The 20,218-nt window shown below is 41.4% G+C and overlaps 2 protein-coding genes across 5 annotated transcripts in view; both read right to left on the reverse strand.

The window, feature by feature from the left end:
* RGL2 (ral guanine nucleotide dissociation stimulator like 2) overlaps positions 1-4,785 on the reverse strand; it is a 21,129-nt gene extending 16,344 nt beyond the window's left edge. Inside the window, exons 1-2 of one of the 4 annotated variants that reach the window (XR_011923251.1) lie at positions 4,376-4,785; positions 2,484-2,585 (exon numbers count right to left, since the gene is read on the reverse strand). Coding sequence is in view for 3 of the 4 variants with exons in the window: in XM_072429593.1 (XP_072285694.1) it covers positions 2,484-2,570 (87 nt within the window). In the remaining variant the exon portion in view is untranslated. Of the gene's footprint in view, positions 1-178; positions 215-413; positions 846-2,483; positions 2,586-4,375 lie in introns of those variants that run through there. The other 3 variants (XM_072429593.1, XM_072429594.1, XM_072429595.1) reach the window with 3 other exon arrangements.
* Positions 4,786-6,872: 2,087 nt separating this feature from the next.
* The window catches only part of TAPBP (TAP binding protein), a 15,769-nt gene continuing 2,423 nt past the window's right edge, over positions 6,873-20,218 (reverse strand). Inside the window, exons 3-8 of the mRNA XM_072429597.1 lie at positions 17,549-17,773; positions 16,090-16,434; positions 15,530-15,853; positions 14,670-14,759; positions 13,417-13,460; positions 6,873-10,401 (exon numbers count right to left, since the gene is read on the reverse strand). Coding sequence (XP_072285698.1) covers positions 10,381-10,401; positions 13,417-13,460; positions 14,670-14,759; positions 15,530-15,853; positions 16,090-16,434; positions 17,549-17,773 — 1,049 coding nt within the window. The 3' untranslated portion in view covers positions 6,873-10,380. The remainder of the gene's footprint in view (positions 10,402-13,416; positions 13,461-14,669; positions 14,760-15,529; positions 15,854-16,089; positions 16,435-17,548; positions 17,774-20,218) is intronic.

Consider the following 20,218-nt stretch of genomic DNA (forward strand, 5'->3'; position numbering starts at 1 on the left):
AGTGCACGGAAATGCTTTAACGCAATGGGGCGATCTGACCCATTTGTCCAACCAGAACTCTCAGCTGTGTTTATATACAGAAGCAGCAGGTCAGTACTGTGATCTATGAGAGTACCAACATCAAAAATTTACACAAAGATATTAATGGTATTTTGTTCTATGAGGAACCCGGACTCACCCAGGGCATCCGTAGACCTCTCATTGAAAAGCACCACTGGTCAACTACACCAACCGCCCTTCTTGCCCCCGCCCCATACACAAACTTTTCCTCGTCAGAAGTAACCCTTTGCCACCTGGAGTGGCCCTTGCTTAGGATACCCCCAGGCCCTTTGGCAGTGCTGGGACATATAGCTGCCCAACAGTTGCAGAGCCAAGAGATAGAAAAGGTGGCACAAAGGTGCCAGGTGACTCACCTTGCCGAGCAGACAGTACCATGTCGTTTTGGAGGTGGCACCCTGGTCGCCCCTTGCCAGGCAGAAGTTCAAGGCAACATTCATAGAAGGGGCCCCGGATATAAATAAGGGCCGAAGGAGAGAGGCAGATGTAGGAGGGGAGCGGTACAGAAGCAGATAAATGATGAGGGTCAGTATGTGCAGAATGCAGGTGTGTGATGGAGAAGAAAGCAGAGATCGAAGGGTTAAGATTTTAAGGTGGAGATAGCAGGTAAACTAGCCCCCCTCTTCCCCAGGCGTCTTCACTTCCGGAGACACACACACATGTTCACGCGTGTTTTTACATATGTGCTGTATGAACCCTGCCAAACCGGTTCCTGCAATGAATATGAATGTGCAGATAATGAATGCATACCCGGCTAAAGGCCACGGCCACTAAACTGCGCACCCGCCTGACCTTTGCTATGCAACTCGGCATAATGGCGGATAAATATTTGCGTCATTCCTGTGTTTACACATCTCAGGTGTGGCTCTGACGAGCGCCTAGTGCTATATATTACAGGGCTGTTATAAACCTATACAAAAATGGGAAATAACCGCAAAATTAGACAGATTTTGTTAAAAACAACAAAAAAGGGTTCAGGACTGACTGCGAGAAGGGTTCATGTAAGTTTGCGGTCATTTATTGAGGCTTATTCCTTATGCGATCACAAAGGGAAGAGTTGGCATGCTTAGTAGACATGGGCGAGTAGCTCAGAGCAGCCAATCAGAAATTATTTATTGGATGTTTTGGGATGCTGAAGAAAGCTGAGTCTGAGAAACTTACAGGACAAAGGGACACCTGGCCATCCCAAATTGTTATAAGATTCTATATTGCTTATAACTTGTTTGTATCATTGCAACCCTTATTAATTGTACAGCGCTAAGCAATATGTTGGTGCTATATAAATACAATTTATTATTATTAAGAATAATAAATATAACTATAATAACAGTAAAAATAATAATGGCACAAGTAAAAAATAAGTGTAGTTGATGAAATTCTTCTATTTTGCTCCTCATTTAATTAAAGTAAATCTGTAAAATGATGTGTAAAGTAAAATAACCTGGCAGGTAGATGAAAGACCCCCTAGTGCTCCCAATTTACACTCCACCACCCCCTATTTCTTTCCATAACCCTGTAAAAACCTGAAATCTAAGGTATCAAGCTTGTAAAGGCAGGTGGTGAGGTTGCAGTGGGGTTACGAGTTCCTCATACCTGTAAACCAGGTGTTGTTGAGTTGCTACATAAAGCATCTAACCTGCAACTGCACACAGGGATAAAATGGGGGTGAGGGGTTCAGTGCCACCTTCTGTAAAATGTTCAAATGTAGGATCCGGTTTAAGATCCAGCCCAACCGTTGGGGAGGCTGAACGGCAAGAAGGTGTCAGTTGATCCAGGAACGGCTGTTACCACCACCAAAGGATTTCCTGCACTATCTCATAATGCAATTCTCGGTGCTGCAGCCACTTACTGTATATTACCGGCAGAGAACGGTCACATGGAGGCTTTGGATCGGCAAATGTTCTTTGGATGGGCAATAAAATGTAATTAAGCTCCGCCTGGCTCTGTTCACCCATTAGCTCTGGCTTGCATTGGATTACAGCAGCCCATTTTAACTTAGCTGCCAATATACTTCAATGCTGCCAAAAATGTGGTAAGCCCATTAATACAATGCACATGAGTGCTATGGTGTGCTGCAGTGCAGATGTGCGACCTGATACTGTATTAGTATCTTGGGTTGCAACAAATTTATTGCAATGGTGTTGGGCTTTGGTAGTCCTATAGATCAGGTCCACTAAGCATTGGCTGCCATGGCTCGACTCCATTGAAGTATCATGACACTGCAATGGGATTGGCATGGCTAATGGGCCTGAACTATGGGGCTGCCATGGCTTAACTCCTTCTGAAAATGCTATTGGTCTGGCCACTAGCATTTCACCCAACAGCACAGAGCAAGTTTCTTTTGGAAAGGTTTTCTTTAAAGGGAAGAATTGGATACTGAAACAGTTTTCCACACTTAGTAACTTCCATATACTGGATGGTCTCACCTCCGCCTGTTCATCTTTGGACTCTTGCTTGGCTTTGTGTCCCCGTCTCTCCTCCTCCAGTGCGGTCCTCAGTGTACGCAGGATCATGTGTGTCACCACAAACTAAACAAGGAAACAGAGATAAATCGACATGTTACAAGGTGGTGAAAGTGTAAAGAAGACCGGGCGTAATGTTCTGTAATGAGAAGATGGCCTACAGCAAGTCCTCCCCCTCCCTGCATTCTTCAGAATATGTCGGGTTATGACGAGGGGGCCAGAAGAAACAAAAAGGGCTTTATGAAATACTGGAGGTCAAAGTGCGTTCACTTTATATAGATTTTTGTGCATGCTTGATTGCATATTTCATTATATTAAATGTTAATTAAACACAGAGGCCGGGTAGATCATCTGTCACATTGAGCCTAGCAGACAGAAAAGCCTGTCTCCTGCCAGCAGGCTGTATTGAAGGATGCTTGCTTTCTGTGTGGAAGCAGTGGTCTCTCTGCAGAAGTTTGACTGGGCCCCTGCTGAGTTAGACCTATATTTGTACAATCAATAAATTTATCAGGCTCCCTTTTCTATTCATGCTGTGGCTACTTTCCAAAAAAGCAAATAAAAATCTTTAAAAACCTAGAATGTACACCACCTAAGGCACCTGTGGGGGCAGTGTTATGATGTGGGGTGCCTGTGGGGGCAGTGTTATGATTTGGGGTGCTTGTAGGGACAGTGTTATAGTGTGTGCTGCTTCTTGGGACAGTGTTTTGATTTAAGGCACCTGTAGGGTCAGTGTTATGATCTCAAGTGCTTGTAGGGACAGTGTTATGATCTGAGGTGTCTGTGGGGGCAGTGGTATAATATGGGGTGCCTGTAGGGGCAGTGTTCTGACCCAGGGTGTCTGTGGGGGCAGTGTTTTAATATGGGGTGCTTGTAGGGGCAGTGTTAAGATCTGGGGTAACTGTGGGGGGCATCTAGGGCACCTGTGAAGGCAGTGTTATGATCTGAGGTGTCTGTGGGAGCAGTGTTATGATCCAGGGTGCCTGTGGGGGCAGTGTTATGATCTGGTGTACTTGTGGGGGCAGTGTTAAAATATGGGGTGACTGTGGCGGGCAGTGTTATGATATGGGGTGCCTGTGGGGCAGTGTTATGATTTGGGGTACTTGTGGGGGCAATTTTATAATATGGGGTGCCTGTGGAGGGCAGTGGTATGATCTGGGGTACTTGTGGGGGCAGTGTTATAATATGGGGTGCCTGTGGAGGGCAGTGTTATGGTCTGGGGTTGCAATGTAGAGCTCCAGAAAAAGTCAGCTGACTCCCCGAATAAACTGATTGGTCATTTCTTTCCATTAAATAATTTTTTCCTCCCTGATGGCACAGCCATATTCCAAGATGACAATTCCAGGATTTATTGGGCTCAAACTATCAGATAGATCAGGGAGCATTGGACCTCATTTTCACCCATGGATTGACCAGCACAGACGTGAACCCCATGGAGAATGTTTGGGATGAGTTGGGGAAAACTTTACATGGTTCTGACTCTCCCATCATCAATACAAGATGTTGTAAAAATGAATAGAACTAAATGTTGTGATATTGCACAAACACATCGGAACAATACCCCAGCGAGTGTGTCCTGCAATCACAGCTAACTAAATATTAGAGTGTGGGAGTTTTCTTGGATTAGCCAATACAAAATAAAAATTGAAATGACAAAACAGCCAACTCAATGTCCCGGCATACCGTATATGCTTAGTTTGTGTCTGGGGCACCCTGAGTTCCTAAATATTCATCACTGGAGTCATAAAGATAGACAGTAGTTGACTCAGCCCATTAAAGTCGCCCAGATTGGCCCGGGCTGGTGTTATTTTAGGCCCAGGTTGTACATTTACTATACAAACAGAATATATGGGACTTACAGGATCAGCCGGGGTCACACAAAGAACATGGGTGATGTTTTGTCAATGGGACCGTTGCCTTTCCGTTGACCGAGATTTCTATGACAATGAGATGACACAATTGCCCGGGACGTCTTTTTCTCCAGGGGTCTCGAGTCCAAAGCAATGTAGGGGGTCTTCTCCGTTTTCGGGGAAGCCTTTCAGCTGTTGTAGGTACCTTCTAAGAAGTTGTATGAGCCTCACCTTGTCCCCAGATTGGCGTCACATCCTGGGCAGCAGGAAGAGAATCAGGAAATCTGCAAGAGAGAGCTTCCTGAATCTCGAGAGCGCTCAGTGCCCGGGTGTTGGACAGGCATTGTCCCCTCCGTGCTCTGTTCTTCTCAATAACCTTGCTAGGTTTAGAATTGTCTGCCAGGAGCCGCGGCAGGAAACCCCTCTTCTCCTTTCCGAAACAAGCCTTATTGTGCCAATGTTAATAAATTAGGAGGACTTCCTCTTTATGAAAACGACAAGGACGTTGCAGACTTTTTTTATTTTTACACCGCGCACAGTCTATGCTTTGTCACCGGGCTTGGCAGCATTGCACTCCATTGGCCTGGCTGCGATAAAATTCACTGGCATGGGTGTGAGCTAGTGGACGCTAAGACACCGTAAGATAACCTGTGGCCTGAGATTGCAGGGGGACTACAAGGCTCAGCATTTCCAGCTCACAAACATGAACCAGCCTAATCTGGCGTTTTTTTTAAGGCAAAAAAAAAAAAAAAAATATTGGCCTTTTTTATCACAATACCAATAAGAAGTGGTTTTATTTTTCATATCAGACAATTGTACTGCAACGACCATTTTTTGTTGGCTTTGACAATAAAGCGAAGAATTCAATACAGAGATTGTCCTTATTTTATATACCTGGGGGGTTCAATATATTTCTAAGCGGAATTTAAATGGCAAGGGGCAATGAGCACAGCACCTCTGCAGGTCACTAGGGGTATTGCAACACGTCACCAAGTTGCGTTGTCACAGCTCTAATTGAAAATAAGGAACTTTATTAGACGAGGGTGAGTCATCAGCTTAAAGAGAACCAGCCCCAACCAGGCTTTATGCAGAAATGTGACTCGTCAGACTTAAAGTGGAAGTAAAGTAAACTGCAAGCAGACAGGTTGTTTATTGCAGGAGGGATGGGTGATGTTTTCAATGATTATTTTCAACCGCTGCCTACCTGGTGAGGAGGTAACAATATGTATTAATGAGCATTTGCTAAAAATAGAGAGTGGTTGCTATTTTCTTGCTGCATGTTGCAAAGCATCATGGGCCATCTGCTTCCCAAATGCTTGGTAATGAAGTTGGAAAGCATGCCCATTCAAGTCTATGGTTGTAATTCTTTGGCAGACTGCTCTGAGATTCTCCTGAAAACCCGCAGTGCATCTCCAAACGCCTTGCAAATCTTGAAATGTCTACCAAGAAAAAAGTCTTGAACTTCTCTCAATCATTTCAATGATATTCAGGGCTCTACATTACTGGTTTCCAAATGGTGAACCACAGCAGTGCCACCTGGAATAACTTTTTGTATGAACACGATCTAATACCTGGACCACCAAAAGTTGTCCTGACCATAAACCCAGTCAGTGCATTATCTATCACTATTCCAGCCAATACATCTTTCATGGGATACAAGACGGGCAGTAAGAGGAGATTTTGTATTGGAATTCAATTTATTGTATTGCATTTTTCATTTGCTATCAGTGTATTTCAGGTGCCATTTTCCAATAAACAATAAGATGCCCACTAATGTAATTCAAATAAAAAACAGTCCACTTCTTATTCTTTAATGTGTAATTTGATGATGGTGGAACTTACCTAGTGATGACCTAGAACAATCCTGCTGGTGATTATAGAACCCAACTGATGAATGTAGGAACCCACCTACACGGGATCCTGGAACACACTTTCTGGTGATGTTGAGCATAACATTTGCGGATACAGGAACTCACCTACTGGTAATCCTATCACACAGGGGTCCCTAACCCCCAGTCCGTGGCCCACTAGTGGGCCGTGGCCGTCTGGCAAGTGGGCCATGTCTCTGGGATGCATTGCTGGCTCAGGGCCGTGGGCAGGTTGTTTCTCTGGACAGGCTTAGACCTGCGGTGGGAGAGTGGGCAGGTTATGACATCATTCTGGGGGAAGTTTTTCCCCCTTTAAGTTACACATGGCTTCCCGCGCATGCGCAGTCCGGAATCCGTGCATTTAGTGGTCTGTGAGCTCCAAAAGGTTGGTGACCACTGCTATATTATACCTGCTAGAAATGCTGAAACACACGTATTGGAGATTCTGGAACATGTTTGCTGATGATACTGGAACATATTTGCTGGTAGTCCTATAAAATACCTGCTAGGAATGCTGATTACACATTTCGCATATTTGCTGTATTTATAATAGCATAGACTCCCGGAATCCTTCACTAACCACCAAAAAACAAAAAAAAAACCGCCTTATGGAATGACTTACATGACAGAGACCTTCACATAGTTCACATCCCAATTTTATTGAGAAAAATAGTGCAAAGCATTTTCCAGTCACCATTTAACAATTGTGAATTAACCAAACAAAAGCAGAGAAACACAAAATATGCAAAACTAAAACACAAGATTCTGTGCAGATTAGACACAAATAAAAAGGAAATGATGTTTTTAGAACCCGAGACTCCTCCACAGCAGGACAGGCCGGTGACCGTGATGAGGGACCCCCAGTGTCAGGGCCGCACTCCAACATACTCTCAATAGACACACAGAGAACCCTGTGACATCCGCTAACAGTGCGGGGTCTATTGGGATTTAAAGGGTATATAACTTAAGGAAGAACACTGAGAAGAAGCCCCCACAATCCTTGTCCATGTAAAAGCCCCTAGGGTGCGCCATGAAATATTATCAGCTTCACTGACACCACTGCCCTGGAACCGGTGTACAACCAACAATTCTGGGAAGTTCTGGGAAAGGCCAATTCAATAAAAGGCTCCATGGCAAAATATTTTTAATACTGCAAGGCAAGGTGGAAGAATATGTTCCTTTTGAATATATTGTCTATACTCAAATATAGACTATTTTCATTACAATGCCTGCTTGGTGATGTAGATGCTCAAGCACCTATTTAGTTGTGTGGTACAAAAATGAAAGCAACCAATCAAATCTTAACTGATCCGATTATAATATTCTGGATATTGTCCTTTACTCACTCAAAGACACTTGGACAATCTGATCTATCTTTAGATATACTGAAGCCCTCATTTCTACCTATGCAAGCTAAAGGGGTGTTACGGTTATGTTGGACATGGGCCCCCCTGCTCTTGTTAGGTCCCCTCGTTGTACGCCCTACTAAACCCGGCACCCTCCTTATTAGAGGTTCTTCATCCTGTTAGATGGGCACCTTCACCCCGCTGTAGAATCAAAGAATTATCACTGATCTCTCCATGGGCCCATCATAGTTACCCCATGTAACTGCACTGCAGGATTTGGCTGGAACCTTTCCACATACTGCAGGGGCAACAGAGGTCTCTTGATGCAGGAGTTCAATTCCCATGACTCTTTTTCCTATGCCATGTGTAAAACCACTTATCTCATGAAGTATCATCAATTGGAGCTCTTTTCTCATTACCCCACAAGTGCAGTCGGACTGTGAGTATCCTCTTGACCCACAGACATGATACCAATGGGCTTTTGTGACCTACTGTACATGGGGGCTTTTCTCCATGAGGAAGAGGACCTATACCCTTGAAACGTGTTGGAGATCAAAATTACAATACCTTCTTGTAGAATATTTATATTCTGCAGTGGATTGGTTCTTTAATCTCGTACCCTCATCTCATGTACATACCCCCTAGAGAAATGTTTGTATAACAACTGCAATACAAAATTACAGAAGTCCCAGTAACTGTACCCTGATATTCCCAAGACTCGGACTAGTCAGAGCAATTATCTGCTCTTTTCTTTCCATAGCTGTTCTGCATTTTCCTTTTTTGTCAAACCTCTGTTTGGTTTATTTTATTTTCCATTGCAGAGATTTACATCAGATCAGGCTTGCTTGTTATTTATAACAGCATTCTTTTTTATTTTGTAAGTAACAGTTTCCTGTGTTTTTAGAAATCTAAACTACTCGGTTTATAAACAACTCACCTTTTCATAATCAGTACCCAAAAATAGTTATGTTCAGTTTGCATGGTTTAGGAAAAGAAGACACATTATAAAAACAGCTGATGGAGTAAATTATAAAGGTACCGTGTAAATGAATTATAGCATTGATTTGAAACTTGCTTTAGCTTACCCACCACAACAACGTGTAGATTTTCTATCCAGTCCCTGGAAGCTAATCACCCGCAAAAGCATCTGCATATTTTTCCTTCATACCTCTCTTTATTTCAGATATTTTACCCATCAGCATCCTATAATAAGGGCTTGTCCCCACTAGAGAATTACACTAACCCATGCACCTCTATGCAGAAAGCAGCGCATTAATGCAACACATGAGAAATGCACCAGTGTGCTGAGTTGCCATTTTATTTTTATTGGCATGCCAAACACACCTTGGAATACACAACAGTGCGGGGTGCTTTAAAAAAAATGAAGCATTTATTGCATTTGTCTTAGATGTGCTGCATTTGAATGGGCTGTTGAATGCAGTGCATTGCAATGTGCATAATAAAATGTTTGCGTTTAGTAATACACACTGCATCCTTATAGTGGTAACAAATCCTATGAGAGTTTGCTGTAGCTATCAGATTCAAATCAAGTTTGGACCAGCAGTGAATGAACTGTGGGATTGGTGGCTGGATCAAATCAAAAGCCTTCATCCAGTGACTCTTAACAAGCTTAATGACAGTGATCAACGGCAGGCAGATGATGTGTTCTGCTCCCAGGACTTTTTATCCTGACCATGGCTGTATTAAATGTTCATGTGTATTAAGAAAAACTTTGCTTTCTTAAAAAAAAATAATAAAGCATATGAATAGCTATTGCAATAATATAAATGATATTTCCAAGCAGAGGTTTTACAAGAAATGTTGAAATAAAAAAAAAATCATCAGTCTTTTGCAGCTGCTTGCAAATGTCTGCACAGTTTGCAAATGCATGACAAAGCCTAGCACCTACTGCGGCATTTACTACCCCGATGTACCTACTGACAAACACTAGACACCTAGGGGTGGTAAGCACCCAGTAAAATAGTGCTAGTCTGACCTAGTCATGACATAGATCTCTATTCTCTGCAGGTGGTTGAGCTGAATAAGCAAAGCACAAGTTACTTTAAATTAAAATAACTAAAAAGAAAACGCTTAGCTAAGAAAAAAACATAGGCTGTCATTACTGAACCTGGTTGCCTGGCTGGTATACTGACCATATGGCTGTAATACCTTCTGACTATAAATATAGAATAGAATATAACTGGGTATTAAAGTGTTAAAATAAAGAGAACAGAGACTGTTGCTCCAGGGAACATCCATTTGCCTGACATGATGAAGGAGGAATTGTACCCGGGGTTTTTTTTGCCTTCCTCTGGATCAACTATGTCCATAGGGTTTTATATCTGGGATATGTTTATTTCCTTAATGGTTGAACTTGGTGGTCTTATTTCTTTTTTAAACCTAACTAACTGTCTCTATCCAGTTCCAGATAACCTGGGGTCAACTTGGCATTTCTAAATGGCAAGATCAGCAATGGCCACCTCCATGATAGGTTTGCATTACTTAAAACACCACTGGGTATTACCACCCGTCAGTCATGAGCATTGCTGTTATTTTTTCAGCACTTACAGAATAGAACCACATTGGGGTGTGACCAGAAATGATTATTCTGGCTTTATTATATGATTTCAGTGTTAGACAAAGGACCCCCAAATAGTGGCGCAGAGAAAGTTTTTAGGAGCTGCCCACAAAAATCCTCACAGTTTAGTTTATAAATGTGTCCAAATTTCTCATACACACATACACACTCTGTGTCACACATACACTGGTTGCATTCATTCTTCAAAGTCTGGCAATTCTTTTACTCTTTCTTATTCTTTGTCTGAAATAGAAACAAAAAAGAACCAAGGTGAGATACGGCCACTGATGTCACTAATTTATATCACTCCTCCTGGAGCCCACAAATATATCCGATCCATGCTGTGTAATCAGCTTAGGAACATTATGGGCTCCATTATAATTCACATAAATAAGTCTATGGAATTCTGGAAGGATAACTGCAGTTTTAAGTCTTTAGGGTTCACATGCCTTGAAAAAGCGTGAATTGATACACGTGAAGTGGTCATTGGCAATGAGATCTTTTTTCAAATGTTTTTAATCCTTGTTATGAGTGCTGGTATCTCACTATTCGATTCGACAGCTATTCGATCGAATAAGGGGATAATGGTCGGGTGATTGAACGTCAAATTCCAACATCATTAAAATCAATGGTAGGAAAATTCAAGTTATTTTTCAGGACTGTGAAGAACTGCAAGAGCAATCAGGGGAGCAGAGCTTTTGCAGCCCTTTACTAGTTGTATGTGTTCTTGAATACAGTTTCTCCATCCAAGAACACAGGAGTCCTGTGTTCCTGGATTGAGAGCCTCTATCCAGAAATAGTGATAGTGCTCCCAAATTGGCTGAGGAAAGGTTTCCTTAGCCAATCAGAGAGCCATTGAGGTTTTGAATGGGTAAACTTGTTCCCATTTAACCTCTAGTGGCGGGGATTGCACAGAGGCTAGAGGCTAAATGGGGACAAGTCTCCCCATTCATTAACCTCCAGTGCTCTGTGATTGGCTGGGGAAAGAAAAATCCTGATCACACTTGAGCTGTCATCAGGGTTTACCTTTCCTCAGCCGATCACAGAGCACTAGAGGTGATGAATGGGGAGACTTGTCCTCATTTAACCTCTAGTGTCTGGGGATCCCACACTGACAGGAGGATTCCCACTGATGTGCAGCTGTGGGAAATATCCTGTCATTGTGGGATAACCTGTAAAAAAAAAAAGTTAGTTATACAAATCACACACATTCAATAATTTAAATTACCATTAAATTTTTTTTAACACTTTTTTACACATGAATTTGCACCGTCTAATCCTGTGTTTTTCAGGTTGGGTCCATCCGAATTCGAACACCAACACTACTGGTGAGTAAAGTGATACAATGTTGTTTTTATTTTTAAACTTATTGCAGTTTCAATGGTTATACAAGGAGCCCAGGAACCCTTGGCAATAAGTAGGCAGAAGAGGTCACTTTGGGTGCTTTAGGGTCCTATGCCACAAAGTAACTTATACAACTTATTGGGAAAGGGTTACATTTTGTTCTTTTCACTTTGGGTATTTAAGGAGCTAGTCAAATCACTTCTATGTTTCTGAAGTTCCTTTCCCATCCATATGGGTCAGGTTAAATTCTGACCAACTCCATGGCTTCTTACATAGATCACAAGGAGTTCCTTCTGTAAATTAGGGGGTCTATACATTGCCTCCCAATGTGTAATTATTTTATCTACATTGACACCGACATCCTGATCCTCCTATCAGACCAGGCTGATCACAATACATTGGACCTGTACACTGGGTAAGACTAATATTTAAGCTGTATTACACCATATGTGCTTATTTCTCTTTAAAGCAGCTCATGTCTGGGTGATACCCTCATAAATTTTTATTATAATCAATTTTGATTGTAATATACCTCTTAGATTGTAAGCTCTTCGGGGCAGAGTCCTCTCCTCTTGTGTCACTGTGTGTATTTGTCTGTCATTTGCAACCCCTATTTAATGTACAGCGCTGCGTAATATGTTGGTGTTATATAATTCCTGTTTATTATTATTATTATTACTATTATTATTATTATTATTATTATTATTATTAATAATAATAATAATTAAAATTAAAGACAAATTTTTATTCTCCTAAATGGTAATCTTTTCTGGGCAGGGTCCTCTCCTTCTCCTGTGTCACTGTCTATATCTGTCTGTCAATTGCAATCCCTATTTAATACACAGCACTGCGTAATATATTGGTGCTATTTAAATCCTTTTTATTATTATTATTAATAATGATAATAATAATAATAATAATCCTTGCAGCAGCCCTCCCTGCAAGGGTTACAAACCTATTTTTGGGGATAGATCGTAAGAATATTTAGAAATAGTAAAACTTTCCCCATCCCTTTCCCCTGCAGTAACTAACACTCCCCTGCACTGCTGGATTGTGGGTGGGGGTTTGGCATTACCCCATGCAATACAAGGCTAATGCATTGAAGGCAATGATATCAGCGATCAGATCAGCAGCAAGGCTTATGAGGAGGTTGTAGGGGACTGGTCTAGTAAACATAAAAAAGTGCCAGCTTCTAAGCCTAGCTTTCCTAAACTATCTATCCCTAAAAAATATGAGCACTGAACCCCTGGAGTGGGGAGGGTAAATAATAGCCTTACTAGGAGTTTAGCATTAAGCAGTGCCAGCCAGAGTTCCTTGAGGAATGAGCCATGTATGCCCCAATGGTCAGTGTAAGTGACACCAATGATCTTTTTGGCTATCTGTAAGGGTGACATTCTTCCCAATGACCAGCAATGTAAGAGGAATTCTTCCTACTGACCATCACACTAATATACAATGAACTGTGGATATAGTAATTATAGCAGGGGGTTCCCTGAAGATCTGAAAGTTATTTTAGAGGTTCCCCCATGTTGAAAAGTTTGCCAATAAAATCTAACAATTTAAACGTCAAGTTTCCTGCATTGGGGCAGCTTTATTCAGAGCTCCCTCTAGTGGCTGATTTGCAAATCTCTGTGTTTATAACAATACTAACAATATGAAACAACAAGCACATGTAAGTGTGAAAAAATACAAATAAATAAAATAAAAAATTAAAATGCTGCAGTAATAAGTCTAAGTATGCATAGTGCATTGGCCTGACTGATCAAACATAGATGTAATTGATTTTTTTAATGTAGCATGTTGCCCCTTTAGAGATGTTGCTATATCTGGAGGAGATTGCACAGAATATATCATAGTGATTTAGTGTAACAGTTCATTGAATGAACCTCAGTTCTTTGTGTGTTAGCTCATTACCTGCTTATCGCTGGGTTCTTCTGGAGTGCCAAAGAACAGTTTAACTGCAACAGACAGATAGTGAGAGGTGAATAATTCTGTATATAATAATACAATGCAGAATGCTAAAGATATGATTAGGTCTCTTCTTAATAATACTGCTTTGAAATAAAAGATCATCCATTTACAAATCAGTACATCACACAATACACCCGTAATTGTTGCTGGAATATTTATAATTTTACAGATGTCCCTGTTGTTCAGAAGATGAAGCTATTTAATGTACATGGCTGTGTAATATGTTGGTGCTATATAAATCCTGATTATTATTAATAATAATAATAATAATAATAATAATAAAAAAGCATTCATTACATATGGATCAATATCCACATACTATCCAATTTCCAATACAAAATGTTCAGATCTGCAGGGAAATTAGAAGAACATTTTTTTGCTTTCACCACCAGATTTGGATAGATCTCATTATTATTATTATTATTATTATCTCATGTGTTTGTATTGATAGAAAGGACACAAGTCAAGTCATGTGTACAACCAATCGGATTAAATCTTATAGGAATTCTAATGACTATTCAAAATAATTCAATATAAGGGAAGAATACCACACAGTATTTCTGACTGATCAGAAAGTCAGATGGATGTACACATTAGGCCTTAGATATCAGGACTCCAATGCCACACTGCTGGATGCTGCAATATAATACATTTGTTATTTTACTTACAATAGGCCTAGATTGTAAGCTCTTTGGGGCAGGGTCCTCTCCTGTGTCACTGTCTATATGTCTATCATTTGCAACCCCTATTTAATGTACAGCGCTGCGTAATATGTTGGCACTATATAAAGTCTGATTATTATTATTAATATTAATAATAGTAATAATAGTAAAAATAGGCAAACTACAGGTTCTCTTTAATGACAGGTTCAACATGGCAAAATACACATAAAATGTTCTATTCCCCCCCCCCCAACATGCTTCTTGTACTGCTTCTCCCTCCCTTTTTTGAGCTCTGCTGTACAGGCTGTATGGTAGCCTACAAGAGGCTGATACCAAGTTAAATTCAGGTACTCATATTGAATGCATTTATAATCCATTTATTACGAATGATTTAATACCAAAGTATTAAATGTCTGCTTTTATCCGCCTGGAATTCAGCTGTATTGCTTTGTACATGTACTGGAATGAATATTCCTCTATAGAATGTTATATTTCAGAAATTGGTGTATCCTTTGTTTAACATTTCATACTCACATTTCCTGTGAAGGAAGCTCAGAAAGCCGTACAGGAAGAGGGCGACCAGGAAGAGGTACATACCGTCTTCAATAGATGGACCCAACACACCTGGAATGGGGGACAAAGAGAGAATTACAGAGGGATGGTGAGAGGGATAATTATCATTGTAGATTGCTTATATTCTCTCCCTGTCTGAGAATCAGGCTGAGTCGGTGTTATTGAATGTCTCGTCTCCTGCCTGTGTTCACGGCTGATACATTTGATCATTGTCAAAGATGATGTCAGTATTCTATAGGAACAGTAAAACCCTTTCTCCAATTTGGAATCACTCACAGGACTTGATTTGTTTTTGGCTATTATGAATCTTGTTCTGTATACTTTGTATTACTGTGTTACTGTATTTATTGCTCTGTAAACATTGTTTTTCCACCAAGTATATTTATTGTTGATTTGTAGATTTTTTATCTTGCCTTTAATAAAAAGTATGTTTTAAAGCAAACGTTTCTCCTCCATCAGCCTGGACATCAGTAATAGGAGACAAGACAACCTCCACGGGAGGCCTTACAGCCTGGTAATATGATGTTAATTCTGCTGCAACAGGGAGAGAATACAAGTGAATAGCAGCACACATATCCATCACTAAGAGGTGAAGCTTAATTATTATAATATTCAGAGGACAGAGTTTAATTCCCACAAATGCAATTGTTGATTGGCTCTCAGGTGGCATAGGCCACCAAATTTGTAGTCACAGTCAATTAATGAACTGGAAATGAGTTGTACATAGTGCTCAGCCATGATTAACTATGGAAATGTATGTCATATTAGTCATTGAACTTAACATTTGCAATAAATTGTGAAAAAAGCTTCCTGACATTTACCAGCAACTTGGAGAGTCTGAGTTCGTGACATGGCTTTGGTGGAGCTGACGTGGTTGACCAGGCAGGTATAGCGAGCCCCATGGAGCTCCGGGCTGGCGATGAAGCGCTGGAAGGCGGAGATGGTGTAGGTTCCATCCTGGTTGTGACCGTGAGCAGACTGGGAGGTTCCAGACAGGAGAGTCGGAGAAGGTTCTCCTGGAAGCTGAACCAAGAAGTCCACTGAGATGTCCAGAGGGTGAAAGTGGGCAATCTCACAAGAAAGGGTCACCTCCTCACCAGGGCGAGCGAATAGCGGGGAGGGCATTAGGCTGATCTGAGGCTTGGCTGGAGAAGCAAATAAGAATATTCATCAACATCTAGCACATTGGGGCTCAGTTATACCATTGGAGGTCACCAAACACAATAAAATCTTTGAACAACCGACTATAGATTTACCAAAATTAGGTGATATAAGGACCTACCTTGTATCCATGTGGTTGGTAGATCTAAAGATGAGTGCTATTATCTCTAGCAATCACAGAATGAATGCGGTTTATCAATACAGAATCAGTTGTTCTTACCTATCACCTGCAGCTGGATATCTCTCTGCGCTCTTAGGTAGGGCACGTAGATGATGCAGAGGTAGGTACCCTCATGTGAGACTTCCACCTTCTCCAAAATGAGTGATGCGTCACCCTTGGAATGTAAGCTGGAGAAGTTCATTGAATACCCTGAGAGTTCCTCCTCGACTCGGTCGCGCCACCCATCGTAGGCGTGAAGAACCTTTCCGTCTCCCAGAGCGCGGTGGCGCCACTCTACGGAAAAGCGACCACTCTGCTTTGCACTCCACAGGCCACAGGGCAAGGTCAGGGTCTTACCCAGAGGGGCATTTACCATCACGGAGGTGGAATAGACAGCTAGAGAGACTAAGAGGAGACAGGATGCGTGGAAATGTGAGACTGCTAGAGGCACATATAAGAAGAGAAAATAAAAAACAAATTTCTTTTACTGGAGGTTTTTGTTTGTCTACGAAAAACGTGCCAAGGATTAACAATTACCTGACCATGCTGCTGCTTGACCTTGACACACTCTGGAGCCTTAACTTAACCCCCCTTCTTGGTATTGACCTTAACCCCTACTTCCCTTCCTGGTGCCAAGACCTTAAATATTAGTACCCAGCCTCACCCTTTCCTCCCTGGTGCCTAAACATCCCCCTTCATGGTACCTAACCCTGACTTTCCTGTGCCTAAACCTTAAACACTCCTTCTTGGTCCATGACCATAACCCCTTTGTTCCTGCTGCCCAAACCCTATTTCTTTGTACCTAACCTTAACCTCTTCCTTCCTTGTATCCAAACCTTAGACCCTCCTTCTTGGTATGTAACCTTAACCTCTTCCTTCCTGGTACCCAAACCTTAAACCCCTGCCTGGACCTTATACCTCACTTCTTGCCACCTGTCCCTTAAACCCTGTACCCAAACCTTAAACACTCGTTCTTGGTACTTGAACATAACCCCTTCGCTTCTGGTGCCCATAGCTAAACTCCACTTCTCTGTACCTATCATTAACCCCTTGCTTCCTGGTGCCTGGACCCTACCCCTCACTTCTTGATACCTAACTTTATCCGTCATAGCTGGTGATAAAACCCTAATACACCACCACCCTTCTCAGTAACTAATCTTAACCTCTTCTTCCCTTGTGCCTTGACCCCAACCCTTCCCTCCTTTTTTGGTACCTGAACCATAACTCCCCCTTTCCTAAAAAGCAATAGACTTGGAGTGTGAGGTTATGGCTAGCTGTCAATCGCAGGTTGCTTATGGAAAATCTTGCCTTTTATTATGATTTTCCCTTTATATTACCATGTACCCCCGCATTGTGTATGATTTCTATCACATGTTTAGTATTTGTGCTTTCTTTATATTTTTTCCATCTACCTTGTATTTCAAATGCTGGATTTTGGTTATAGATGACATTTTTATGATTTAGGGGATGCAGCATTTCATCTATCACCCAAGAGCTGCAATACAAAAATGGAACTTACCTGCCAGCTGGTCTTTCTTATCGCCAGCTGGCCCCAGCACGGCACTCACAGTGATCTCTTTTTTGTCATCTACAACTACTATGCTGTACCATTCCTGACCCAGAGATGGATGGCTGACCTGCTCCTCGGTCAGGGAACGCACCCAGTTCAGTGGCACCTCCTGGGGTAGATGATACGTCAGTTCACAGGAGGAGAACTCCGAGGAAACAAGCTGTCCAGATGGATCTAAAGGAAGAATGAGACATTTATGGACCATCCCTGGAGGGGGTAAATAACATTTAAAATTTATGGGATAAACTATTATGTAAGAAAGAAAAAGAAAAGGTGGCACCATTTTTTGCCCCTACTTATGGCACACCCCTGGCAGGTTGTGGAGTACAGAGCAGTATTGGGGTATAAACATGCACATTCGTACTTCTCAAACATGTTTATGCAGATAGTCCAGGGCCAGGGATGATTTTAGAAAGTAATGGGGCCCTGGGTCATATACATAGCATTCTAGCTTCTTGGACCCCTGCTGTTTTGGTATAAGGGGGCCTGGAGAAGGTGGGTGCCCTGGGTAATTGGCCAACCTGCCCTACCCTAAATCCAATTTTTGGGGGATTTCATACCCTGGACAATGTGATAAAATTGTGTGCAAGGCTGCAAAGCATCTCCAACATTAGAAGAACAAGTCTGTTTGACTAGGACTTGAACTTTTACCAGATTTGGAGCTTTATACGCGCTTTTCGGTTATTATAGACAAGCCACAGAGAAGATGGTTTTCCGGATTTTATTTTCTAGCTAGGAAAATTAAAGTTTTTTCTATTGAATTGCTAACTCCCATTTTTTTATTATTGATTTATTTATTGATCAGCGATTGAGTTTTTGCAGCCTTGAATGTCAAAGACAAGATCGCCAGCTACAAATGACTATTCTGTTGTATCAATAAAATAAATTACGAGATGCCTATTGATGTGGGTCAGTGGCCAGGGGAGAGGCACTATTAGGTATAACGTACACTTACCCTTAATAAGGGAAAAATACTTTATTTATAGAAAGCTTACATGGCTTACAAAGCTTGTCATTTAAAATTCTGGCTAGTCCTTACTTTTATGTATAAAAAGTGATCTGCAGGAACTGACAAGTGCTTCTGTTTTTATTGACAATGATTATTACAGTTAGGGGTTTTCTTCTGTACACTTAAAAGAGTGGAGCCAGCTCCCCCAAAAAATGTCAAAAATAGAAACATTGCAAAGGAACAAAGGGGGGCTTTAAGGCTTATAGATATCAATGATATATTAATGTGTTAAAGCAGTGCTAAAATGGGCCTAGACAAAGTTCTGCTAATACACCAATAAAAGTTAGTGTAAAAAAGAGACCCGGAATAGATTGCAGTTGTCTCCAATTCCTACGCATTTTACTATTACAGGCATCCCGGGGTTGGGATGGGGGGAGGAGACATATAATCCAGAATGGTTGTAGATCTTTGTAGAATTTAGCAGACAGTATATCATTCAATAAAGGGGAATTTTCCTTTAGTGCAATAGTTAGCAGTCAACGAATGAACCAATGATCAATGACCAAGTGAAAAGGGATCCTTGTTTGTTTGTTTTTATTTTTTTGAACCCATACCCTTCTGACCCCATATTTTGAGTTTACTAAAGCCTAGAGGGCTGATAGCCATAAGGGTCCTTTGTATATCCAGAAAATTTGAAGTTTGTGCAACACACAGTTTAGGAGATACAGGGGATGTACCACAGGGAGTTGTTAGGTAGCATGATTTTGTGCTACCAAGGTCCTCCGTGCACCACTTAGTGGCAGATGCAACGGTGGGCCCTGTGCAATTCTAACTTACCCTCCCCCACCAGTGCGATTTAAAGATGGCTGCTTGGGGGGGCTCTGGTTGGCTAAGGAGGGTCTGGTGCTTTTTGCAGTGGCACACTTTGCACCTGCTTACGTCTGCCCCTGCACCACAAAAACCCAAGGGGTATTATGATTTGATAGGACACCAGCATATTTACAAAGCATCAATCAGATCTGATCACCTGTTTATAGGAGATTTTTAATTTGATTGCATAGTCCTCAATAGGAAATGTTGGGGATCAGTGTTTTTGTTTTTAAAGCATTCGGATCCCTAACTAGCACTCAGTATGCTACTGACAAAATGGCAACTCCATTCAAGTGAATAGAGCTGGATGGCCACTTTGGGGTACCAACCATACAGCCATTAGAGCACCGCACCCCACCAGGCAAACCCTGATCAACCTAAAAATTTGGCATTAGAAAAGTGACAATAAACTTTACAAAAGTGGATTACAAATAAAGGGCAGACTGTCATTGTATGGTCATTTCTTTATAAACTGGCCAGATATTAGTAGATAAGCAAATTAAAAACACCCTTAATTTGCCTATTGTACCTATTTGCCTTTGTGCCCAACAGCTGTCCAAATAAAGATAAACCACATCAGGACCTGACGTGTTTCATGCCAACTCAGAGCCAAATATTGTGAGAAGGAGCAATAAAGCAAATCCACTTGCAGCCATACAAAGCAGGAAGAAGAGTCTGAGTACGTAATAAGATAATAAGTCTGCCCTCATTTTCCTCCTGTAATTACTTTTTTTTTTACACATATATCTATCAAATAATTGCAAAGTCTGTACATTCCATTTAAAGTGAACCTCACATTG

The sequence above is a fragment of the Pyxicephalus adspersus genome, chromosome Z, assembly GCF_032062135.1.
Source record: "Pyxicephalus adspersus chromosome Z, UCB_Pads_2.0, whole genome shotgun sequence".
Taxonomy (NCBI): Eukaryota; Metazoa; Chordata; class Amphibia; order Anura; family Pyxicephalidae; genus Pyxicephalus; species Pyxicephalus adspersus.